This window comes from Lytechinus pictus, chromosome 5 (genome assembly GCF_037042905.1).
Source record: "Lytechinus pictus isolate F3 Inbred chromosome 5, Lp3.0, whole genome shotgun sequence".
Lineage (NCBI taxonomy): Eukaryota > Metazoa > Echinodermata > Echinoidea > Temnopleuroida > Toxopneustidae > Lytechinus > Lytechinus pictus.
The window spans coordinates 8,490,631-8,518,194 of record NC_087249.1 but is presented as its reverse complement, the minus strand read 5'-3'; the positions used below and the strand labels follow the sequence as shown (position 1 = coordinate 8,518,194).

General features: G+C 36.0%; 1 protein-coding gene across 1 annotated transcript; it reads left to right on the top strand.

The window, feature by feature from the left end:
• LOC129262473 (unconventional myosin-Ie-like) lies at window positions 1-27,388 on the top strand. Its single transcript, XM_054900596.2, has 6 exons — window positions 1-101; window positions 7,868-8,016; window positions 9,128-9,298; window positions 17,459-17,600; window positions 18,758-18,936; window positions 24,466-27,388. Exons 1-6 carry the CDS (start codon window positions 1-3, stop codon window positions 24,540-24,542), a joined length of 819 nt encoding a protein of 272 aa, XP_054756571.2. The 3' UTR covers window positions 24,543-27,388.
• The last annotated feature ends 176 nt before the right edge of the window (window positions 27,389-27,564 follow it).

Below are 27,564 nucleotides of genomic sequence, written 5' to 3'. Positions count from 1 at the left end.
ATGTCTTCTCTTGAAGTAATCACAGATGAAGATGTTGCATTCATCAAGGAGATTACCATCTCCTGGCATCGCTCAGGAGGTCGCGACAGCAGCGCGTGGAGGTCCGTACCCGTTGCGCGGCTAAGGGTAGCCTCCATCGACGGCATCATCTATGGAAGTGCTGAAACATGACTCACGGCCTGACGAGTGTGATTGGGGAATGTGTGAAGTTCATCCTGTCAAGTTAATTGGACGTAATTGCGATGGCAAGGATCGCACACTCCGTCCTGATGAATCCTTTAAGTTGTAAAATATAGGACCTGTCAGTGGTTGAGGGACACGGGGTGTTTCGCATCCCCTCACTGAGTTTGGGTTGGTTCTTAGATGCTGAAATCAGAGAAGGCTATGAAGAATGTCATTTGTATGTTGATCTAAAGGTCATTAACCTGATGGTTACATGAAGATGTGAGATCCGATATTTGACAGGATAGTGGGTGCTTATTCATGACATGGAAATAGAAATGTAAGGTCATTTCATTGACATATACTAACGTGCAGTGCTATGGTCCTGCTAGGGCATTTTAAAGATTTTGGGTTATTGTAAGAATGATGGAATATATTGCATCCCTGTATAATAAAGCAATTAAATATACATAGTTTGGTAATTTTCCTCTTTTTTCCCCTTATTATAAAGATGGGATGGTTCAAAATTGTATTTTTGATAGAATTGCCATTGAAATATAAAACGAGACTCTGGTTTGTTTTTAGTTCTTGTTTTTTTAATAAAAAATACATAATAGAATAATTTTTGAAGGTGTTTTTATGAATAATAGGAGAATTTTTAAAAGTGTTTTCAGACTGACTATTTCAAAGATTGCATATTTCATTCCATGAATTTATTTCATTCAATCATCACAATATGTAATCTAAATACTAACATTTTTTCCACCTTACTGAACACAAAACAGATTTTTCAGGATCTTCTAGCCTTGCTATTTTTGACATACCTTGGCTTTTCCACTCTTTAATGGAACAAGACATCAATCAAGACTTTTTAAACTTTAAAGTGGCCAGAAAGTAACAAGTGTTGCTTGGACAATGGAAAGCATATGGACAGAAGCCAATGTGTACCCTTGCAACCTCTTACATCGCATGGGGGTACAGAAAGGAGATCATCAATGGGAACCTCCTTGCCATTGAACCCCTCACTTGCCTCTTGAATTATGGGGGGGGGGTATAGTACAACTTTGAGCTGGAACGGTTCAACCTAGGAAGGTGACAGCAAAGGGTGGTATGCCTCAGAGTCATAGCCAATATGCACCTGCACCAGCCCCTTTGCCTTGACCATGAGCAGGCACAACTCGGGGGGGGGGGGGGGGGCGGAAGGTGCGGACGCACACCATGATAGTGTTAAAATTTGCTCCTGAAAATTCATCTAGACAGAACAGTCTTCAAGGAATTCTGTGATACACTTCCAGCAACGATCGACCCTCTGCATATTATTTGAAGCGTTAATGTTCCCAACTTTAGATCTGTCCCCATCATTTTCTTCTCATCCTGATAATAACCGCAACCGCATGTTACAGTCATGCCAACAAACCGACTCCAAGCCGACCAATGATACGTCTTTGGTAATAAGGTAATAGCTTTTGTTGGTAAGGAGTCGGTTTCACTGGCGGAATTGAAGCATACATCCTGACACACATTCCTTTGACATAGCAATTGATACAGAAGCAAAATGCTGGAACAAGCTTCATTCATGTCAATACACAGAGCCAAAGAATCATTGAACAATACCCACAGACCAGGGCTAAACGAAGGATAGCCAAAAGGAATCATTTCCTAGAGTGGATCCCCCCCCCCCAACAAGTCAGTGGACAATAGCCAATTGTGTAACTTTTTAAATCTTTTTCTGAATTTCTTTTTTCATATCGAGTATGCGTTCTTATGTAGTGGATGCACGCCAGAAATTGTATTTCCAATAATGCAACTTCCCCAGCAATTTTTAGCATTTCACTAATACTAAATCTCTCTGACCATCAAGGTTGAAATAAATATTATTTTCAATGATGCCATGCCTCACACCTCTGGCAGACAGCAATTGTTCCATAGTGGTCTTCACTGTTTAAATGTAGATTTATAATGCATATTTTTAGGTGTTACCTGTTGACCTTGGGTAAAGGGAATGTTATGACACATTATAAGAAGTTACTTTAAATAAATTTCACATTTAGCTCAAATGCCAAGGTTAGACAGGGTTCACTAGTATAAGAAAGGGATAGGATGGGAAAAGGGTATTTTTTTTCAGTGGCAAGAAACAATTTTTTGGGGGATATATTTCAGACTTATATCCTGATAATATGTGATGGTTTGGGGCATTAAAAAATAAGATGATAATGATTGAAGGGTTTCATTCAATTCAATATGATCCTCGTATTTTGTAATCTGTGATGTCCATTGATATTTAGAAGCAGGGATGTAGTCGATGCTGGCCTTGGCCCGAGCCACGTGTAGAAAGTCTATGGGAAAAGGTTTTCTCCGGTGGCTTCGTGACTCGGAAATACCGGCCTGGACTGCATCCCTGTTTAGAAGTCATGTACATGGACCGTAATAATGACTTGCTATAACCGTGTCTGCGTCAGTGATGAAGTTCATAAAAGAAATTTACTAGTTGGTCATCTCTCGATTCATAAACTGGATCTCGGGATAATCTTTTGGACAAAAATTCCACCAGAATTGAGAAATGACGAAAGCATTGATCCTGACTTAATGTTGGCGCCAGTCCCTCTGACATCCCTTTGGCTTGGATGTAATATGATGTTTCCTAAACCTACATATCCTACGAGACATACAGATCAGATAGACACTTAATATTGACTGGTTCCCATTTATAGAACATTGTGGTTGAGAATTCAGGTTTTGAGCGTGTACCTAGGATCCCCCGGAATCCTCTGTGGTTTTGTGTATTCAGCAGTGTCGGCTTGCTCGTTAATCCTAATTTGATCATGTGATCTAATACCCAGGGTGTCATTGGCACACAATAGGCAAACAGTAATGAAATGCCCTGTCAAAGTTTGTTGTGTAGCCTTTTTTCCAGGAAAAGTTGAAAAGGATTTATCAGAGAATGGATAAGTTTTTTGCTCTTACCAGATCTTTCTCTTCTATCCCCTTGGCAGAGGTTGCTTTTATTTACAAATAGATGTTGAATTTATTCAACTTGTAAAATTAGATTTGATAATGATAAATTACATTTATATAGCACTTAGTACTTAACGTTTTTAAGCATTTTACATTGTATTTATCATTACCATGGTCATTAGGTCCTGGCATGCCCACACACAATTTATGCACTTTCTCCACTCCCTGGGGAGCATTCCAACAAGAGTTCCAAGATTCAATTGCTAGGCATACTACAAGCTTTCACATCCTACCAGGTACCCATGTAACATCTGGGTGGAGAATGGCAAAGTATGGATTGACGCCTCGCCTTCTATGCTAGGCCATGATGGGATTTGAATACATGATCCTCTAATTACAACACACCATGACGCTTCTACAATTTGTTGATGATCAACAAATTTGCTAATATAATAACAGTATTTTGTTTTAGCTTTATGACACAGACCTGATAAATTTTGTCATGTCGGCTTGCTTTCAAGATTTATACTTGCTGTGATTTAAGAAGGAAAAGGAACTTTTCTGCAATATGTGTAGTATACTGTTACAATTTTGTTTTTGTATGCAAATATAGAGTGATTGTATTCAAGATTTGATTCAAGAAGTGCCTTTTGGCAACTAGCTAAATGTCATTCACACTTTGAGGGAAGAATTCTCAGCACACATAATAATATGTAAGGAAAGGAGTTACAAATTCTCTTCAGATTTCCCCGATTTCTGTTGAAAGTAAGAAACTGAAGCCATTAGATTGACGTGTGGAAGATCAAAATTATTATTTCATTTCATTTCAACCTTTGAGGACTGGGTTTAGTCATAGAATGTAAGCTGACAAATGTCACAGAAGAGCACTAGAATGATTTGCAAAACAAATGGAGGGTAATTCATTTGAGTAGGAATAGGCCCTATAGATCATTATCTTGTTGACATTATCAAGGATGAACTATCCCAGTATCCCTGTAGGTTCTAGATTATTTGTTCCATTTTTTAAATATTACATGTATATCATAATACAGAACAGCATTCTACAACACTGTGAACTGCAGAGAGGCTTGTCAATAGTGATTCTCACCAATCATAGCATTTCTGTTGTGTAATTTACAATTCAGGTAGATCTCATGAAGTCGTTGATTTGCTTGAATGTATTCAAATTTGTTGAGTAGGTCCAAGAGCTGTTTTGAAGAGCACTTTTAACATTCCCGACAAAGCAAAATGAAAGAATTTTTTAAAACAACCATTGAATTTCATGATGTCAATGTTATAAAAATTCAGGTGATAATGTGAAGTGTATACTAACACTCTAAATACTGAGCTTTCAAAACAAAACAATGACCTACAGACCAGTTGGCGTTAGAAAACAAAGCCTGCAGTGTGGATTCATGATTTAGTCTATATTGTGGCGGGGGATGTGTTCAATCAAATTTCTAACTTGAATAAACCTATTTTCATATAATACAATACAAAAGAACAAGTGGAGATGTGACATCATCAGCCCACCTTATGAATATTTATGACGACTGTTTTCACAAAATATTGCAAAACTTTAAAATTCAATAAATTATAACTTTATTTTTTATCCAATTTTGGTGATTTTTTTTGCATTTTGCTCAGTGAATTCTACTCTATTTATTAAACTATAATTTTTTTCAGCCCGGATCATCCCTTTAATTGTGATATGAATTTAGTAGTAAGTAGTGAATTTGGGTGTTATCATTCAAATGGGCCTATGTTACAAGACTACACTACTCAGAATGTTGCATTATGGGTTAGGAACCGGGCCAGATTTGAGAAGTTGAGGACTTGAGGTGGGATAATACAAAGCTGCTGTTTCGTGTTTGCTATAAAAGTTTCAATTGGTGGAATGTGACATTGAATTGAACTAAACATCTTTGTAAACAGTGTTTTTAGGGTAAGAAAATGTTGATTGAAAGTAGCCACTGAATGACCATACCTTTCAATCACCTATTCTCCTCCAATTGAAAGCTCTTCTTTCTATACACACTGAATAGAGTAATGAAAGACGGTAGTGACATTTAGAAACATATTCAGAGCATCAGAAGCCATTTAATGCATTGTATTTGTAACCCAAGCTGTGACATTTGAAATTGATGAGACAACTCATGAAAGCAGGAGGTGAAATTCAATATCTTGTATTTACCGTTTGGAGCTATCACACTTGTGATTAATCAACTAAGACATTACTATCGAAATTTAAAAATAGAAATTAAAAAGTGGGATATCTTTGCCATAAGTCGTTCCTAATTAATGCACCTTTTCTAAACCCCAACAAATGATGACATTTTGAGTAGTCAAAGCAAGGTACATTAATTAGAAGTGAAACAAAAGTATCTGACATTTTGTTTGATAAATAGCTTTAGCTGGGGGAGATTTTGTCTGCAATAATTTATATCAAATGAGAATGGGGTTATTGGAGAATTAGTTTCATTTGCTATGACCTTTTGTTGAATCTGAAGACTAAATCTTTTTCTTACGGTTACTTGTAATATTTTTGATAGGTGAAAATGTATCAGCTAAGTAGCAGTTTGTAATGCTATAAAACAAAATTGTATGTTGTGTCATTTTTGTCTCGCCTGCATAGCAGAGCGAGACTATACATGTAGGTGCCGCTTTTCCGACGGCGGCGGCGGCGTCAACATCAAATCTTAACCTAAGGTTAAGTTTTTGAAATGACATCATAACTTAGAAAGTATATGGACCTAGTTCATGAAACTTGGACATAAGGTTAATCAAGTATTACTGAACATCCTGCCTGAGTTTCAGGTCACATGACCAAGGTCAAAGGTCATTTAGGATCAATGAACTTAGACCATGTTGGGATAATTATTGAAATGACATCATAACTTAAAACGTATATGGACCTAGTTCATGAAACTTGGGCATAAGGTTAATCAAATACTAGTGAACATCCTGCTTGAGTTTCAGGTCATGTGACCAAGGTCAAAGGTCATTTAGGGTCAATGAACTTTGGTCAAGTTGGGGGTATTTGTTGAATTACTATCATAACTTTAAAAATGTATGGATCTAGTTCATGAAACTTGGACATAAGGTTAATCAAGTATTAGTGAACATCCTGCTTGAGTTTCAGGTCACATGACCAAGGTCAAAGGTCATTTAGGGTCAATGAACTTTGGCCAAGTTGGGGGTATTTGTTGAATTACCATCATAACTTTGAAATTTTATGGATCTAGTTCATAAAACATGGACATAAGAGTAATCAAGTATCACTGAACATCCTGTATGAGTTTCAGGTCACATGACCATGGTCAAAGGTCATTAAAGGTCAATGAACTTTGGCTGTGTTGGGGGTATTTGTTGAATTACCATCCTAACTCTGAAAGTTTATGGATCTAGTTCATAAAACTTGGGATATAAGAGTAATCGAGTATCACTGAACATATCCTGTGAGTTTCAGGTCACAAAACCAAGGTCAAAGGTCAGTTAAGGTCAATAAACTTAGGCCATGTTGGGGTAATTGTTGAATTGCCATCATAACTTTGAAAGTTTATGGATAGAGTGAATGAAATGTGGACATGGGTGTAGTTGACAAGTCTTAAGTAACCGTTCAAATGTCATTTATGGTCAATGAACGTGGTATTATGTCATATGAATGGTGTTTTTGTGAATGATTATTTTATAGTAGTTTTCAAAGTTAGCACTGCTGCTATATTAAATCGCGTAATGCAGGCAAGACTGCCAGAGGCGTTCCACTTGTTAAAATTAATTCAGGAAACTGAATTATCTCTGAGCTCTTTTGGAATTACGATTGTATTGTAATGTTTTATTAGGGACTTTTTCTATATTCAATGAGACCTATAGGGATTCCAAAGTGACTGGTTAATTCTGTATAGCCCTCTAAGAGACATTGTCTTGGTGTATCAAATTCTATACTACAGTGTATTATAGCAAAAACAAAATATTATAATGTTATGTTCTATTAAATATTTTATCTTCAAGGTATTGTTATGTTCTTTTGATGATTTCAAACAATAAAACCAATAATTATCAACATTTTATCACATGTTATGACTTATTATTTTAAAGCTTATATCCTCTTTTATTTGAGCTAATTTTCATTAATAGTATTTGTGTATAAAAGTGGAATATTATGATGAAAATAATATTTACATTTATATATTGATTAATGCTTTGTGTTTGGAAGTGTTTTACATACAACATTTATTATTACCTAGTCATCAGATCCTGGCATGCCCACACACAATGTATGCACTTTCTCTACTCCCTGGGGAGCATTCCGACAAGAGTTCCAAGACTCAATTGCTAGGCATAATACATACTACAAGCTTTCACATTCTACCAGGTACCCATATAACACCTGGGTGGAGAGTGGCAAAGTGTGGATTGATGCCTTGCTAAAGGACTCTACGCTTCAGTGGGAATCAAACACACGACCCCGTGATTACACCCGCCACATCATGACGCTTCCACAATTCGTTGATGATCAACAAATGTTAATTGAATTATTTTGTTTTAGCTTTATGAAACAGACATGATTAATTTTGTAACATTGGTGGCTAGCTTTCAGGATTTATAAGACTCGGGTTGGAATTCAACATGCGACCCTCTGAATACAAGGCGAGAGTCAGAACCACTACACCATGATGCTTCCACATTAGTTGTTTCCTAGCAGCTACTTCCTCTAAACTAGTACTTCTTTCTTATCTTCATCCCACAGGATCGAGTTTACAGTAAAGAAGGAAGGATGGGGTGGGGGAGGAACCAGGACAGTCAGGTTTGCTCAGGGTCAGGGAGATATTGCCCTTCTCAAGCCGTCCAGCAAGATACTGACCGTTAGCATCGGTAGCGGACTTCCACGCAACTCAAGTGAGTAATAATTTCAATAATGATAGTAATCAACATTTTTATTATCCCGGATTTAGCATTTCTATTCTCATCGGGCGCTCGAGCATTAGTGGAATTTCTTCCTACCTGGTACCCATTTAATACACCTGGGTGGAGAGTGGTAAATGTTGATAAATGCCTTTCCAAAGGATACATGTGCTGTATGGGATTGGAACCCCACACCTTGTTCAAAGTCCAGAGACTTATGCACCGAACCACAACACTTCTGGTCACATGGGATGATATTTTCAATTAATTTTTTTTATTTGTATTTGTTCAAGGATACCATGATTCTTTTTATTTAATAATGGTGAAAGTTGTGCCATTGCACCCAATTTTTTTAAACACTATATGAGGAAGTGTTACAAGCTGTGTGCGCTGTGAACGCCTACATGTAGTTTAGCCGGGTAATATAGGAGCGCCTTGAGCACCTAACAAGGTGGATATGTGCGCAATATAAATACCCTATATTATTATTATTATTCCCTCTTTGAATCTCCAGTTGTAAATCATGCAAAAGCAAACAATAGGTTTCCCTACTAATGCAAGTTATGGGTGAGGCTGGTTCATAACATTTTTTTAGGTAGGACAACTTTACTTTCTTAATTATGTGCAAAGAAAATGGCGAAATAGGGAAAAAATTCAGTGTTACAAATTTTTGGCATGTTTTAGATATCCTGACGAGGTATTTTAATTTTACTGGTAGATCATCATTTATTTTTTCTAGCTGTGTCTACTCTCCCCACCTTTCCCATACCTGCCAAGCAGTAAGCTTTTATCAGATTTAATCAGATTTTTACGTTTGAAATAGCAAAATGAAAGCAAAATTCTGGTTTTTTTAAAGTATGAGCAATTTACTTTCAGGGAGTGATTGCCCCAAAATAAAGATTTTTTTTCCTTTGTTTCAGTTAGATTTTTCATCTTGAAAAGTTGGCATGTCTGCTTTCCCTTTATTGTCTTTACTGTGAGCTATTTAGTGTTACATCATATGAGAGGGTAAGAATATCCTTCTAAGGGGAAAGTGAATATAAGTCATCTCATCAAATAAGGGAAACTTTCATTAAAATATTGGTATTTTCTTTGATCATTAAAGGACCTGGACTACGTGAGGTCAAAGTGACAAGCCGAGATAGACAGGCCAGTAACCGTGGAAACGGTCATGGGCCAAGGAGAGCGGCTCCCAGTCAGCCAGGCCCTGGAAGACCTAGTGCTCCGTACGCCCTGGTCCAGAAGAGAGGTGGTCCTACCAGTCCTACTAAAGGAGGTAAGGTACAGCCCTTATTAACCTGTTGACTACTGAATTCTGTGATTCTCATAGGCTTTGTACAGAGGCTACCCGGTTCCAGTAGTCAGTGGGTTAAAGAGCTTGGATTACATCAAATATTTGTGAACTCTTTGGCCGATAGACCGCCGATAGACCAGTTCAGTGTGGGTCATGAATTTTGTATCATGTCAGAAATTGAAAACTGTGTTGTAATAGTGTTGAAGGAAGGGATATTAGACAGGTTTGGAAGTTTGAATTATTTGTAATGACATAAAAGATCACCAGAAGCAAAGTTTTTGCTGACATTCTTACAATCTACATTGTAATCCAAAAGATATATATATATATATATCTTAGGTTACACGTATTGGCTTCTGTAAGGTAACAAAATAATGCTGACGATAATGCTTTGATTGCCAATAAAGTTTTTATTGTTCACTCAAATTTTCGACGGTCCTCCTTCTTCAGGAGATTACAATGTCATATATATATAGTATATATATATATATATATATAGTATATATATATATATAATTGTATAAATAATGTACAATCTATTGTACAATATACTAGATTATATGTATGACAAATATAATTTATATTTGGAGTTCATATAGTCCAGTAATATTGTATGATAGAACGTTCACTATTTATTATTGTAAATTGTACAACGCCTACTTAGCTTGTTGCACGCGATCAAATGGGAGGCTGAATGTCAAACATTGGTACCGTTGCACTCGTATCATCCAAAGTGTACCGTCCATAATGTAAAGTTGCAAAAGTCAGGAAAAGGTAACGTCACTATAAAGATTAAGATTGAAAGCATTGTATGCACTTAGTAAATGCAGACGCGCAGGACTGACTGGCTAAATGCGCATTGCCATTAATCAATATTCTCCCCATTCATTTAACACGGGTTTTACCCTCCAAAAATCAAAAGTTACTTTATAATGTACATATTATACAATATAACTTTTTTAAGGGAGGTCACGTGGTACAAATCTAGCCAATCACAGTTCGTATTCTAATACTACTATTTGCTATATATATATATTCTATGGACCTTTTTGGGTGCATATAGAATTATGATGAACAGGACATCAAAATGAAGGGACTGCTGTTAATCACTGGGTTGGAAAGCCAAGCAAAAATATAACCTTGCTGAGCATGACTTTCATTGAGGAAGAGAAAAGGGGTCGTTGCTTGGGGCCATTATTACGATTGATTGGGGAAAGTGTGAATTTATTTATGGATCTGTGTATTTACATGAAACCATATGATGGTCATTTTGGTGCTAATAGAGTGTGGCTTTCGGTTCCTTGACAACCCTGCCTTAGTTATGGCAAAACACTGCTATCCCTAGATTAATATAGCAAGGATGTTTCTGTACCTGAAGTGAATTATATAGATACTTTATTTGTTTAAAATTGACAAGATTTCAATTTGCTAGGGATGTATCATCTCCTTTTTATGTCATTTCTTAGAGGTATATCATGATGTGTTTGTGGTCTCTAATCAGGAGCACTGGTGGATATAAGACTTGCTTTCAATAAATGATGGATTGATAAGTGTAAAAACAGTCTTCATTTAGACTGGACAGGTGACAGGTTGTCGTTTACAGTACTGTTGCTAGGAAACTGATTCTGTGTTTGATGTTAATATCATTGAGGAATGCTAAAACCGATGAAATGGAAGTAGAGCAAGACAGCTTCCTTCCGTCATATTATCCTTTGCCCCCGGCATTTGATCACATGAAGTACATATCAGGCACTGGGAAACAGAAGATAGTAACTTAATGTATGGCCATTTTGAGATTTAAATGTAGGTATCAAAATAATAAACTAAACTTACTGATTTTGAAAAAGTTTGAGCCTTAGATTCATATTGCCTACTTCCTATAATTATGAATAATACTCCTCAGTATCTTGGTAGAGTTGCTTGATTTTCAAAATAATGTTTTTTTGTGTGTTTATATTTAGTTAAGGCCTTTTAGTTTATCAACACTCAATAACCCATAAGCTTCATTGCAGGTGATTCCTTCATAAACCCTGTTTCATTTCCAGAATTTATTATTTGACTGGTTGGTAATTAATATTACAAAATAACATTGATTTTAAAATTGAGGATTGATAAGAAAAAATACATATCACAGTTGTCTTCAAGACCAGACCAACTATCCACAGAGGAAAATCTGACATGAAATTATCCTTATACATCAGGGATACATCTAACTGTTGGCTCACAAAATATTCTGGGCCCCTGTTGTATTAAAATGATACAATTAATGTCTACAATTGATGGTAATCTGTTTATTTAGTGGTTTTCCTTTTTACTTTTGGTTATGCTTCAGTGCACGATTGGATATTCAGATTGATCTATTTCTTGTATTTCATATGTTGAATTGTATCTTGGAACCAAGGAAGCAATTTCTTTGTTCCGCGTCATCAATGTCTGTGGCCATTGTTGTTCAATGAAAAAAACAATGAATGACTCATAGATTGTATCATTTATATAATCAGATCGATCCCTTTTCCAACTGTGATGCTTGATAGATACAATCTGGGCATTGGTCATGTGAAATAAAGGAATTCACCATGTTTTTAAGAAGCATCCAGAGACTTCAGGAAACATGGTTCACAGTCGGTTACTTTAAGTTCTGGTTAAGTAACTGACTGTGATTCTTGATAGATACCATCTTGGCATTGTTCATGAGAAATAAAGGCAACCACCTTGTGTTTTAGAGGCATCCAGAGACTTCAGGAAACATGGTTCACAGTCAGTTACTTTAAGTTCTGGTTATTCCACTGTGATTCTTGATAGATACCATCTTGGCATTGTTCATGTGAAGTAAAGGCATTCACCATGTTTTTAAGAAGCATCCAGAGACTTCAGGAAACATGGTTCACAGTCGGTTACTTTAAGTTCTGGTTAAGTAACCGACTGTGATTCTTGATAGATACCATCTTGGCATTGGTCATGAGAAATAAAGGTATCCACCATGTGTTTTAGAGGCATCCAGAGACTTCAGGAAACATGGTTCACAATCAGTTACTTTAAGTTCTGGTTAAGAAACCCACTGTGATTCTTGATAGATACCATCTTGGCATTGGTCATGTAAAATAAATGTTTTAGAGGCATCCAGGGATTTCAGGAAACACTGATATAATCAATGATACATTAAGTACCAGTCATAGGTATAGGAACCCATCTGGTGTTGTGCTCTAAACAAAGGCTTGAGTCTTTTTATTGTCAAGTGTACACTGGTGCTGAAAAGTTAGTGAACCCCACCAGAAAATGCACTCCTTCATGCTGAGTATTCAACTTAGACAACAGTGCCACAAAGTCCGGCAAGCCCAGAGAAGCAAAATACATTGAATGGAATAATTTATCACCTGACTTCACAAATAAATATCTAAAAGATGGCAGAATTTGAACACTTTTAAAGATGTTTATTTTCTGGTGGGGTTCACTCACTTTTTAGCACCACTGTCTTTGTTGACTACCTTTAGTGAACTCTAACAGATATATTGCCTGTGATAGATCATACACACAAATGTATCATACACAGATGATACACACAAATAGATGCATCCAGGGATCTCAGGAAACACTGATACAATCAATGATACATTAAGCTCTGTCATAGAATCCCAGCTGGTGTTGCGATGCTCCAATTTTTGCTCTGCTGACAATGGCTCGAGTCTTTTTATTGTCAAATGTATTTGTTGGATACCTGCAGGGAACTGTAAGAGATATATTGCCTGTGACAGATCATACACACAAATGTATCATACACAGATAATACACACAAAATAGATGCAACCGGGGATCTCAGGAAACACAGATACAATAAATGATCCATTAAGTACTGTCAAACCAGCAGGTTTAGTAGACCACCTGGTGTTGCGATGCTCCATTTTTGCTATGTTGATAATGGCTTGAGTCTGTTTATTGTCAAATGTGTTTGTTGGCTACCTGCAGAGAACCCAACAGACACATTGTCTGAGACAGCTTATACACCTGTATATGGTCAAAAGTAGCATTTGAATATATTGATATACTTGCTCAATGACATATCATTTTACAAAAGTGATATGCCAAGAACCTTTATGTGGGAGAGGGGGTGGAGGCAGTGCATTGGCTGAAATCTATGTAAGTTTAGTATTAACCCCCCCCCCAAAAAAAAAAAAAAAAATTGCAGACCAGTATCATTGCGCATAACTGTCCTGCATGTTCATAACTTCAGGTCTATAATGATGATTTTTTGTTTTTTTACAGGAAAGAAGCAGATATGGATTTGAAAATCCCTAGACATGGTTGTCAGTCTCAGAGAGGGTGAATTTGAAATTCAGACAGAGCTTTTTTAAAATTCCTTTTCTTGTTCTATGTTCTTTGCCCTGCCTTTGATCTGGAAGAGAGACATTTCTTTGCTTCTGCTCCAAGTGCTAGCTTTTTTGCGGTGTTCAGTGGTTTCCAAAGTTGCAGCTGAGCATGTGCGATAGCTAATATCAGAGGTGATAGATATGGATTTTTTTTTATTTTTCAGCAATTAATAATTCAATGTGACCTTTCAAGGAGGCTAGACAAGATAACACCTTATCCCAGTTTCATGATTGCATCGTCTTAAAATCGTTTGCAATTCCTAGATAAATTGTCTTTCAATCCCATATCTTTCACATGATTTTGCTCTAATTTCCAAGTGCAACAGCTGCAGGTTTTTTTTTGTCTTTGTGTACATTTCTTTTTTATTTGATCAGTTGATCTCGTTTTCTAATCTTGACTCACAAAAGTGTTACCATGGCAACAAGACATATGCCTCCTTGGTCTTAATCCTTTAACAGCAGGGCTGGCTTGCGCCATTTGTCGTCAGAGGATTAGGGCAACGTCTCTCGGCGGATGCGGCACTTGTTCTGTCTTAATCATTTGTCTTAATCTCTACTTGCAACAACCATCCAAATCAGAGACAAAATTTTAAGCTTTTTCATTCCAGTACCTTTAAAGTGGAGTTTGTAGCTTTCACATAGGAAAAGTTTTATATGATGTGAAGATATTGTTAACCTGGTTATTGAATATTGCTGTTAAAACTCAGTGTTAAGAGAAATAATAGTGTCTTGGTCATTTTGTGTTCTAGTGCCATATTTTATGATGTTTTTTCTCATCTTGACATGCAGTATACCATATCTGAATAATTATAAGAATCAGAAATGATGATGATCATGCTAATAATGAATCAACAACAATATCAACATCAGAGATCAGTATAAGATTATATACATTACACATTCAAGAAAACCTGTGGTTGAATAATATATCATGGCTGGGTTGATAAAACCTCACCTATCAAAATTTAAAAAAATATTGCGGCCAGCTTAGGAAAGGCTGTATTAATAAATAATGCAATGTTTGCAGTTTCATATTGTCTGAAAACAGTCTCCTGATACCTGCGAAGAACTATTTCGAGGCAAAAGAAGGTTGCTACCCATTTTATAACTTTAAAATCTAGCTTATTCTGAGCTGTCATCAAAATATTTAAATTTTGAGATAGAAGGTTTTATCAGCCCAGTGACTATATGTCATATAGCATAACAAACTAAGGTATGGAGAACTCTATGTAATAAGTAGATAAGTTGTGCACATGGGTGACCATTAATAGAACTGCTTAGTGAACAAAAAACTTTGCTTAAAATAGGGTCGCCCTTCAACAAAAAAATATTAAAATTATCAGTAGGTCATCAAATATTGGTTTTAACTGCTCCAATTTGTCTGTATGAATCTATTTTTAAGTTCAATTCAATATTTACACTATCAAATTACTAACCAAGCTCTCTTTCTGATAACTTTTGGCTCCGACTACATTTATGATTATGGCTCACATAACATGTTTTTGATCCATGGAGTCATATAATCTCGCAATACTATAGCTATTCTTGGCAAGAGTGTCAAGATTTGATTTGATAGAGGCCAATTACCCGGCATGCAGGCTAAATATAAACTAGTTTTGATATCAATTTCAATTGTTCCTAACATAACATTTTGTGACAGTTATATTTTATATATGTCTGTAGAAAGTTTGAGATGGAAGCCTGTTATTAGTACTGGTTTGGTTCTAATATAAGATGTAGGATACGTGAAGTACAATGATGTATTTGACCTCTACTTTCCTTATCTTTCTCTTCCTCAGCTTAATTTTCATTGTCTATTCCATCTTATTACTAATTTTCCTGATATTATATGTCTGTTCTTATTCAAACATTTGTAAGGAATAGATTTTTGACATGAAAGTAATGGGTTTGGACAAATTTAATAGAGATTCAAATAATTATATAAATATAATCAAGAATTGCACAAAACATTCTATAGTACATTTAGGATTTATGTGTTAATCCTGATTGTCTCTTTAGTTCGGAAATGTTTGTAAAAGACTGTGTTATGTCAACCTAAAAATTGAAGTTTCCAACTGCACCGTTCTACACACTTTTCATGGAATGATGTAAATCCATGATTCATAGTTGTTACATATCAATTATATGAAACAAAGTGTAAAGTAAGAGGGAGAAAAAAAATCACAATAATCTTGTAACATTTTACGAGCATGATTACCATGTTTCCTTTGAAACTTTGAAGACTTTGTTTTGCCAGCAGCATGTTATCTGGCAACGGGACCCATGCTGTGTCACAGCTGCACTTGGCTCTACACCAAAGTAACATAACTAGACAAGAATGAGAAGAATCAATTAAAGATTTAATTGGTTTGGAATTGTTTTCACCAAACCATTGTCTGCGGGATCCCTTCCTGTTATTGTCTATTACATGATCATATCCGCCATTCTCTCAGCTCCTTATGAGCCCATGCAAAAATTCAAGACATCTTCAAGATTTAAGTCTGGAATGAACCTAATTCGTGTTTTTATTCAAACAGAAATGACTTCAAAGATTTTAGAAAAGTAAAAGATCTGTAATTCTGACGATCTTTTAAATGTTTTTTCCCATTAAAAAAATGTGCATAGATTGCCAATACTATCTATCAATTCAAAATTAACTGTAGCTATTATTACAAATTCATTGCATATTTACCTTTGGGGACAGCTCAATTCAAATGCATTTGTTTGTCTACTGCAAGTCAACCAACATAGATTCACTTTTCAATTAGGCCTACTGTAATGTCAGTTGCCTGGTGTTATCAAATTCTTAATTTCAGTCAGGGACACACATCCTTATTCTGTTTCCAATCCCAATCCAGTGTTTCAGATCAAGCTTCACTCTCACAGAAGTTCTGGGCCCCATCTAACAAAGAGTTACGATTGATCCAATCAATCTCAACTGTATGGAAATCCATCCATACCATAATTTTTTTAAAGGAAATTTGCACAATGTCCTTTATAAACAAAGAGAAGCACACCGAATTCTTGAAGAAATGATGAATGTAGGGATATACATCATATCTAGAATATATTTTGAACAAATGTGCATTTTAGATGTTGATGTTGCTGGCCATCCATAGTTGTGGTTGATCGGATCAATTGCAACTCTTTGTAAGAATGGGCCCAGATATTGAAACTTGAAAAATTTGTGACCAGTCACCGCACAACTAACAATAAGTCACCCAAAAGTTACTATTGACATTTTTATTGACATTGAAAAAGCACTTCCTAAGCTTTAAATATGGCATATAATTATAACTGACCAAAATTGATCAACAGTAGCTATTACAAGTGCTTCTTGAATGCAGAGGAAATTTAGCAAGAGCTTAAAAAAAATTATGAGAAAACAAGGTTTGAAGCTCCGGGTTAATTCAAGCATGAAATGTGCTAACTGTACCATCTTGGTGTAACTTCTAAGCAGTCCGAAAAAAAGTGATGTCAAAGAGACTCTAGTATTTTCTTTTATTCAACTTTACAACTTCAAACTTTAACAGTATGAAGAAAAAGAATTGCTCTTTCAGATAAGCCAATTTTTTAAAGTTTGCTCCTTGGAGACCAAAATTACTATTTTGGCTATTTACAGAGAAAATTTCCTGGCCACTTATTGTTGACTTTTGGTTGGCAGGCCAAATGTTTTGCATGAACAGGAGCTGTAATGTACATGTACATGTATGGGTATCTGCACATTGCAAATGGCTGATGTTGTATTTGACACCATCTATTTCTTTCCCCATTCCAGGCATGAGACGTAATTCCAGTCGGAGGAAAAGTGGAGAGCAGCCCCACCTACCTAAAGGAGGAGCCCAGAGCTTCGCCAAGCAGTTCAAGATTAATACTGGCAACCAAGATTACCTGCAGACACCTGATGCAGGCGTAGCAGGGTGAGTTTGCTTCCTCTGAGGATGTATACCCCTCTCGTTCAGTACCTTTAAACCATCTGCTTTTTCATGATGATGATGATGATGGTGATGGTGATGATGATGATGATGGTGATGATGATGATGATGGTGATGGTGATGGTGATGATGATGGTGATGGTGATGGTGATGATGATGGTGATGGTGATGGTGATGGTGATGGTGATGATGATGGTGATGGTGATGATGATGGTGATGGTGATGGTGATGATGATGATGATGATGATGATGATGATGATGATGATGGTGATGATGATGATGATGATGATGGTGATGGTGATGGTGATGGTGATGATGATGGTGATGGTGATGATGATGGTGATGGTGATGATGATGATGATGATGATGATGATGATGATGATGATGATGATGATGATGATGATGATGATGGTGGTGGTGGTGGTGGTGGTGGTGGTGGTGGTGGTGGTGGTGGTGGTGGTGGTGGTGATGATGATGATGATGATGATGAACAGCATTTGTATAGTGCCATTTATTTGTAAGAAAACATTTAAAGGCCCAGGCTTCCCAATATGTCACACGTTGTTCACAAGGTTGCTGGAAAAGATCCTGGGTCTTTAGTTAAGATTTGAAGGTCTCAATTTTGTTACAGTTACGAAGTCAGATTTGTTGAGAATTCCAAAGACAAGGAGATACTGATGAATTTAAAGCTCTTTTCATTGTTTGTTCTACAGTGCCTTTCGCCAGTAAAACAAATAAAATAAATAAATGACTGACCAACCGACCGACCCTCTTTTTCCTCTGTGTTACGGCAAACAAACATATCATTTCTAAAGCAGATGCACTGTCATCAGGCTCAAGGAAAAACTTGTTTGATGTACATCATTTCAAAATGATATAGGATACATTCTCATTCAGAAATTTAGTTAAAAGAAAAATATAAGAAAACAACCACATACATGTATATGTAATTCCAGAAATAGGCAAATACTGTTCCGATTTGTGTATATTTAGTATTGGGCCGGGCTTGCGGGAATGTCAATTTGCTGCATTAAAACTTGGTTGTCACATGCAGGGGTGGAGGGAAATTTTCTTTACTTTCTTTCCCAACATCATGCTTCCTTCTTCCTTTTAAACGCTGATTTTCTTTTCATCCATTACAGCCAGAAGCGTAGGACCATCAAGGGCAGCCGCCCTGCTCCAGGAGCTGGCCGACCCAAGCCAAAACCACAACCACCACCTCCTTCCAGACCCAAGTGTCGCACAATCTATGCCTACGATGCTGGTGATACAGACGAGTTGTCTTTCAGGGAAGGGGAGACCATAGAAATCATCACAGAAGGTGAGTTAAGAATTGGATTGCATCATCTTAAGGACAGTCTCCAGTTTGGACCGAAGGTGACATTTTTAACAATCTATATCAAAATAATAAAGTCCCCATAATTTGCTTTCACACCGCCAAAATACCTGCGACCTTGGAAAAGTCCCTGCGAAAGTTCTCGTAATTTTGCCAAGCACCTACTATTTAGCTGGTATTTTCTTTCGGGGAGATAACGTGTAATTTGCTTTCACACTGCCAAAATTACCTGGTATTTTCTGATCTGGGTAAATTTCCCGTTCAGAAAATACCTGGAACTGACGAACTTCGAGGCAGTCTGAAACCACCTATAGAAGGCCGGCTTTGTTCATTCATCATGACAGAGCCTGTGAATGATTAGGAGTATTATTCAGATATATCTCTCTGAGCCATGTTTAATCCTTAAATTTTAGGGTAAATCTCCTCAGGATTTGGAACTAGACAAAGTAATCCCCATGTTCCGGTCAGAGGTGTCATTGTTTTACAATACAAAGAAAGGAACAGAGTGAGAAAGCATGTTTGTTTGAGTGAGAATAAGAGAAAAGTGGGGGTACAATCGATTCACGAATGAAAAAAAAAATAAATGAGATATATTTGTGTGTGGCATATTTCAGGTTTGTATACTCTGTGGTACAGTCCAACCTTGACTGGAATGTATCCATATAAGTGAAAGGGCCGGATATGAGAGTAGTGGAATGAAAAAACATGGAAGTTGGATGTGGCTGTTTTAGAATACCTTTCTTTTTCTTTCTTTCTTTGAGTTGTGGATGGTTTTAATGGTCAATTACAATAATTTGTTTGTAAATATGAAAACAATATGAAATAAACTGGAAAAATACAATTATTGTTGGGTTTTTTCTGCACACAAGAATGAGTTTGTAAGAGATAGATCAAGAGAGAAAGTACAGAGACAGAGAATACAGTGTAGATGTTGATACATATGAATGGAGAGAAAGAAAAAGGGAGAATTTGGGTTGGTAGGGAGTTTGTAATACATGTAGATGATTCTTTTGTGTGCACTTGAAAATGAGAACTGATAAGCAATTGTAAATATAAATTTACTGAAGAATTTTTTAAAAAGAGAATTAGAAAGTTTTTGAACAAAGAGAGAAAGAGACAGAAGATAAAATTCTCTTTTGAATTCATTCATTATTTATGCATCATCTCACCTTCTATAATCCCATTTGAAAGTGAATCAAATATAAGCTATATTTTCATTTATGATTCAATCAATGAGTCATGGTAAATAATCATGACTAAAAAGCTGATGAACAGAGCCTCCAATAAAGCCATAAAGCCTTTGCCCCCTCAGCTTAGGGAAGCACTATAATGTCCCCAGTCTTATCTGATATAACTGACTAATTAATATCAATTAGGTAGGTCCTTGAATGTGTCTTTAAAATAGTTCAGGCACTTTACACTTGATTGGAGAGGGTGTGTGACTCAACATGATCTGAATAGTCTCAGATTAAACACAAGGATATACCTTGTTCTTCGGGATACAATGGACAAATGCTTCTTTTGCGAGTATCCTTTGGGCGTGTGCCATTTTCAGGGTTCATGTCAAATTCAGTAGATCGAGGCAATTTGCTTGTGACGCAGCCGCTCGCAGATCTGGCAAGAGAAGTCATGAAATCTGGGATTTGAATAATAGGCTCATCGGCAAAATCTAGAGATTACAAGTTTGATGACAAATAAATGAGTAATGGGTTTCCCCTTGTGTGGAGTGTGTCCATAAAAACACGAACTCTTGTTTGCTTCTTTCTACATCCTGCCTGTCTCGAATCTTTTGCGGTTTGTGGAAGGCTGGAGACCCGAACACCCCTAGAAATTATGAATCAAAAGGAAACAATATTTATCCCTCAGTGCTCAAAGGCTTTTCTTGAATGATTGCAATGAAATTGAAAGGTGAGGAAGGTGTCTAGAATAACAGAAATAAGACACATGAATATGGTTCAGGGAAAAGGTAGAGGAACCGCCAAGAAAGGATTAAAAGGAGGACAAGAAGGGAAAGAAAAAGAGGAAGACAAGAAGGGAAAGAAGAAGAGGAAGACAATGGAAGAGGAAGAGTATCAGTAAAAGGGGGTTTGGAAAACAAGAAAAATAACATTGTATAGAAATAAATCCTACCCTAGGGGCCTGTAAGAGTCATAAGAAATATGAGTGGAGGTTCTTTTTAATTCTCATTCAATGAGGGATGTTAAGAAGTAGGCCTAGAACTGGCACCATTTCAAACTTTACACCCAGGAAATGGAGATATCAAAAAGAGTTTGCGATCAAGAGGAAACTTACTTCTTCTAAATTTAGCGAAAGTAAGAATGTCACGTTGATATGGATCATACCCAGACAGATCTCAAATTGCTATTCAGGCTTAAGAATTTGAAGGTAAAGGAAGGAATTTCTTTCCCCTTAAAGTATTGTGATTATTGCTCATAAATGCTCTAAATAAAGACTTAGGAATTCCTCATTTTTCTCTAAAGAGGAAAGAAATAATGGTGGGTTATGACCATTTTCTACAGCCAGCTCTTCCTGTGATTGTCACAAAAAAATAAGTAATCATCGGGGGGGGGGGGGAGGATGTAAACATGTCGTTGGCTTTTCATGTACATTAAAAGAATCAGATAGGTGTAATAATGTTAATGTTAACTGTGACTGACAATATTCTGTGAACACAAAATCACAACAATCATTTTGGAATTAAACTACTCATTTCACAAAATTGCCCTAGAGTGCTATAAATGAAATGGCTTCATAACTTAACTGTAGGTAAACTTTATTTCCAAATCAATACAAAGTATTCGATATAAAAACAATAGAATCAATAGAAATGTACAATAATAATAAAAAAGACAGCAGAAGACATAACAAACATACAATTTAACACGCAAAACAATGCAGCGTATTTGATTGATTGGAAAATGGTGTATGAGAAAGCCAAGGTATGGCTTGTATAAAGTACACCAAAGAGATGAATAACCAAAGAATCGAAAACAACTAGTAATAAACATTAAATGACCAAAAATAGACACAAATATACAAATGTAGTGTTTTTTTTTTCTTTTTTTTAACGAAATATAATGTTCTCATTCATTTCAGGTATCTTTGTCTCTATCATACCAAACAAATGAAATCTGATGCCTTCCTTATTCAACTGATTGATTGCCTCTGATTATAAGAAATTTGGCAATATCCCAGTCCTATATTCTATCTCTTCCTGCTCCTCGTGAGGAAAGGAACTGAATATAGGAGAGTAGATGAAGGCCAAAGATTGATGCTATAAATATGTTTAATGGAAATATCAAGGCAGAAGACCCCTCTTCCCCAGATTGAGAGAAGTTTCATCATTCCAACCTCATGATTAGTTCAAAAACATTCTGTGAATAAATAAGCCGAGAAAGTCTTATTACCTCCTTAGACTGAATTGATATTTCTTAATCCTAATCTTAGTGAAAATGGTAAATATAATAAGCAGGTTACTTCCATTGAAATATCATAACTTGGCATCGGTGAATTACATGTGAGCATCCTGTTGAGTGGTTGTTACTGTTTATGCTGTAAGTTTTTGGGTGGTTTTGTTTTTCGAATCACATAAAAAAAAACTTGTGCTTTTATATGTGGATATAAAAGTATCACAAAAGTCGCATAATGCTTACGTCACAAACTTCCGGAATTTCCCCCGGGGGGGGGGGGGCACTCAGTATATAATGCATAGTGGGTATGTGCCGCGGAGGGGACCCCCATTTTTACACTCAAATTTCTGTTCCAAGGCATAGCATTTTTGTCTTATTGAGAAAAAGAACAAATAAAGCCGCTCCAAGCATAGCATTTTCTTCTTATCGAGAAAAAAAGAAGAAAGAAATCCGCTCCACAGCTTTGCATATTGATCAGCTACAATGAGCTGCAATTTTGGTGAAAAGCGGCCGCAAAAACACTGTTCGACCATCGCCTCTGCGCTAGCACACCTGGCGCCCATGCCGCCAGGCTAGATGCATGCACGTATTTATTTGTCTATGGTCCGTTCCATAGGGATGCATACGCACTCACACACGGGCGACCCGTTCCAAGGACCCCCGTTTTCACAAACATTTGTAGTTCCGAAGCCCGTTCCGAGGACCCTCCTTTTTACAATAAGCCCGCTCCAAGGCCCCGGTTTTTTGTCTCGCCCGCGGCACATACCCACTACTTTTTTGGTCGAGTACACCCCCCCCCCTCCCCGGGAACTTCCCAAACCGAAAACATTTGTACACTAACTATATGGGGTACACAGTATATGTATTACAATTTATAAGCATCTCTCACCATTTTTGGTTTCTGAGCACAGAGTATACAGACATTTCATCAGTTAGCAGAAGGAAATATTTTGCTACATTCTCAGGGGATTTGTCAATATAGTTGAAGCTTTGGGGCCAACAAAACAAAGCAATAACATTAAGTTTATTCAACAAGGAAATTGAGCCTAAGCATAATTATGTAAATTCGTGCAGGTTACGCATTATCAGGGAGTGGAAATACAAGTTTGAAATAAATGCAATTTATGGTCTAGAGAAAGATTTGGACATTAAGATATGAGAGTTTTAAACAAAGGCAACAACTTCCCTGTGATAGGTAAATTATGCGGTAATGAACTTGTTAAATTCAGGCCACGTCCTGATCTCATCTGTCACTGTGAGTATTTTGTTGAGTGATTTCTTGGATTGACTGATCAACTCTTACCTTTTCAAACCCTCCATAGCCCCATTCACATATCCTGTTTTTCAATGCTGGGTGCAGTAAGACCTATCACATATCTTGCAAAAGATCTCATTAGTCAACCAGGTTACTGAAATGTTTTTGTAGGGTTGACTTTTTTCTTTTGTTAAATCATGACTCAAGTTTAATACCATAGCATTTTTGTGACAATAATAATTTTTCTTTAAGGGCTAGATAATTGAAAGGGTATATGTGAGGGGCATTGTGGTCAAGTGTTTCTGACTATCAAATGTTTATCAAAGGGTTGTGGGTTTGAATCCCAGCCATGGTATGTTTTAATAAATTTACTCACATGATCCTGTGCTTAATGCAGGTGAGGTGAATTGGTTCCTCTCTATGGTAGGATCAATTCTTTAGGTCCACAGCGCTGGAAACAGCAGCTCGAGCTGAAGCCAGGGAAATGTTAATAGTGCGCCTTGAAATTTCTAGATAGATGGTGCTATATAAATGCCTATTGTCTTATTATTATTATTTTGACTGTTATTACTGTTAATAATGATGATAATATTATGATTGTTAATATTTTAAATATCACTACGATTATCATTACCAGTATCATCATCATTATTATTATCATCATCATTATTACAACAGTGATAATCATATAGACTTTGGGACTATATTTGCCCCTTTTCCAAAATTGCATAATGTTCTTGTCAACATAACTTTCAAGAAGGATATGTATTGCATCACTGTTGAAGAAACCAAAATGACCGTGGGTTTAACATTTTTATTATTCTTTATTTCTTTCTTCTTTTGTTGTAGATCGATCTGGCTGGTGGAGAGGCAAGCTACGAGGGAGAGAGGGACTCTTCCCCGCCAATTATATTGAAAAGATTTGATGACGTCCTTCACGGCATCATGCCCATGCATCTTATTATTCAGCCATCACTTTTAGTATCTAAAGTGGATAGATTATCATTCCTGCTTGTGTCAAGAATTTTCTCTCTTTAATCCAGTAGGAGTTTCTCGTGGTTTTAAAAGTGGCAGCAACATCGGGTGAGGGTTACAAATGCAACTGGGTTTAGGTTGGTGACATATGGTAAATCATTGGGTTCTTATGTGATGTTAAAAGTTAGTATTGTGTAAAATATAGCCGTAGAGCAATTGTTTCAAGGAGATAGTGACATGTGACTATTTGATGGTATCGAGGACACATCATTCCATTGGCGTAATCTGTGACGTCATGCTATTCAAATGGGGGGGATGAAATAGATCACCCCCCCTTGAACAATACGTTCACTGCTCAGATTTACGCCCGTGCAACATTCAGTACAGAACGTTGGTTGAGTGTGATTACATTAATTGGTCATCAAAAATGTATCAAAATACAATTTTCAATATATTTTCATATCTATAATTCAATCATCCTTTATGATTAAATCATCCTTTTGATTGAATCTATCTGCAGCTGCATCTGCAATGACTCTATTTCTATCTTTTACTGTGAGCGAGAGGTTAATATGCTTGTATAGTTTCCCTTTGACCTATCGTCTTTCTACAAATGACTTAAAAACATTATATTTTTTTAGCATTCTATTGAGGCATTTTGACATTTCCATTTGGACATTACCAAATGGGTTTCCTTTATATTTCTTTCGCTGTTCCTCAATCATGAGCAATTGTATTTTCAATAAGTATTTGCAAGTTAAGACATTACAATCTGATGCCAGTATAGTGTGAACCATATCATGTTTGATTTGAGGCTTATACCACTCCCCGGGTAAAGGAGTATGTGTACACTATCATATGTAGTTTACCAAATGCTTAAAAACATAGTTTCATTACATGAAATTTTATCAAATTTAGATTTATCTGATATTTTCCAAAACCATATACACAAGCTTTTCATTTTTTGGCTGGCCCAAACAGGAAAGATTTAGCTATTTTTAAGAAATATGCCATAGCCCCTAAGTATATTTGTTTGATGTTCAGATGTTAATTGCAATAGAAACATTTCTAGAAGCCAAATTTGTCTTTCATATTTCAGGAATGATGATTACAAATACAACAATGGACTGATAATACCAAAGGTTTTGTAGAGTTATTTTTCGTACAGTTTTTGAAATATATTTCACATCAGGTTCCAAGACAAGTGCAAATTGTCATTTATATGAAACACTGTTACTTAGTTTTTTTGTGATGTTGTTTTTTAGCCTCTAATGTTTACTTTCATTTAATGTTTGCTTTCATGTTCACTTCTTATTATTCATTCATTATTTGAAAGAAACTCCATTATTTGGAAAAATCTATAATCCTTAAAAATTACAATAAATATTCCATGTACATGTAGTAATATCTTCAATATGTAAATTTGCCAATAAATGGCAGCCAAATTTTAAGAAAAAATTGGTCCTAAAGGGGCATCGACATCATGACTTCATAAGTCAATGGAAATTATGACCCTGTTCACCTTACCGTTTACTGGAATCTAGTTTAGGGATCTTTCAAACCAGTTTGGAAAACCACCTCGCAATGTAGTTTTCAAGATCGCTTTGCCTTGTTAAACTGGTAAGTGAGGACACAAGTTCTTCAGGAAGCAATCTTCTAACATATTGAGCAAGCTACTCCACAATCTGTGTGTAGCATATAACATTGTGGTTTCAAATTTCGCATGAAACATGCCACCCCACTGAAAGTTTTCCTGTTGCAAAGCGATCTTCCCAACTGGTTTCCTGAACCGGTTTTCAGTAGGCTAGTTTTAAAAAGTGTAATGAGAACAAGGTCATATACTACTATTGGACTTACATTAATTGAAGATTTCACTTAATTTATCAGTTGATTTGGAGAATGACACTAAATTAGTTTTCTTTGTCTGAGCATGGTAAACGCCAAGTTCTTGTGGGTAAAATGATTGAGTCACTACATGTTCCTTTTATTCTAGTTATCTAACTTCCATTTTCCTCGCTGCATTTTCAACAGTGCTTTCACATTCTTATTTTAGCAAATACTGTGCCTTCTTACTTAGATATACACCTTGATATGAAGCTATGTAACTGCAAGGCGTTTGGATTTGTTTTAAATGGATATTTGGGAGTTACTTTTTAAACCTTCATTGTGTGTTTTTTTGTGGTGGCATTTTGTTTTTTTAAGCAAACTGCACATCTTTTCTTTGTATATTGTTTTTTCTTTTCTGAAAAGTTCTGTTTCAGAATTGTGGATAGCTGAATGATTAATACTTTTAAAATTTTATGAAATTAGAAAAGCTAATCATCAATGGAAAACCTCTATATAAGTTTCATCTTAATTCTGATTTCACAATGAATTCACATAGAAAAAAATCCAGACTTCAAGATATTGAAATCATAGCTTCTATATAATTAGCTGCATATCTAGTGCCTTTCCTTAGTCAGACAAAATTATAAAATATTAGATAATGAAATGTAAAGGAGAGTGGGAATGAAAAGTAGGTAGTAAGTCGACAAACATTTCAAAAATTTTATCTTGAGGACATCATTGTAACTAATGCCTTTATACTTTTGGTCAGATGTTATTTTCTTCACAAAAGGTTGACTTATTTATAAGGTAGAGCAGAGCATGTCACTGGGAAATTTGACTTGGCCAATGAGCTGAACAGTAGTATTAAAATGATGCAGTTTTTTATATTGACAATGTTTAGTATAGAGACCAAAAGCTTTGTAATATGAAATAAAATACATGATATAAATCAATCAGACAACATTAAGATGCTTAAAAACATTCATGAATTAGCAGTTGCAAAAGTTAGTTCCATGTTTAGGTCTCTAACATGGTAATGTTATTTTTTTTAAATCACATGATAATAAATTATACAACATTTTGATAATAATACGGAATGTGTGTATGGGGTATATATATATATATATATATATATATATATATATA

Bases quoted from the DNA above. Each gene is read 5' to 3' on its own strand.
- LOC129262473 (XM_054900596.2), top strand. From the start codon at position 1: ATGTCTTCTCTTGAAGTAATCACAGATGAAGATGTTGCATTCATCAAG. The intron at 8,017-9,127 runs GTGAGTAATAAT...TGATCATTAAAG, and splicing joins CGGACTTCCACGCAACTCAA to GACCTGGACTACGTGAGGTC. The intron at 18,937-24,465 runs GTGAGTTAAGAA...CTTTTGTTGTAG, and splicing joins CATAGAAATCATCACAGAAG to ATCGATCTGGCTGGTGGAGA.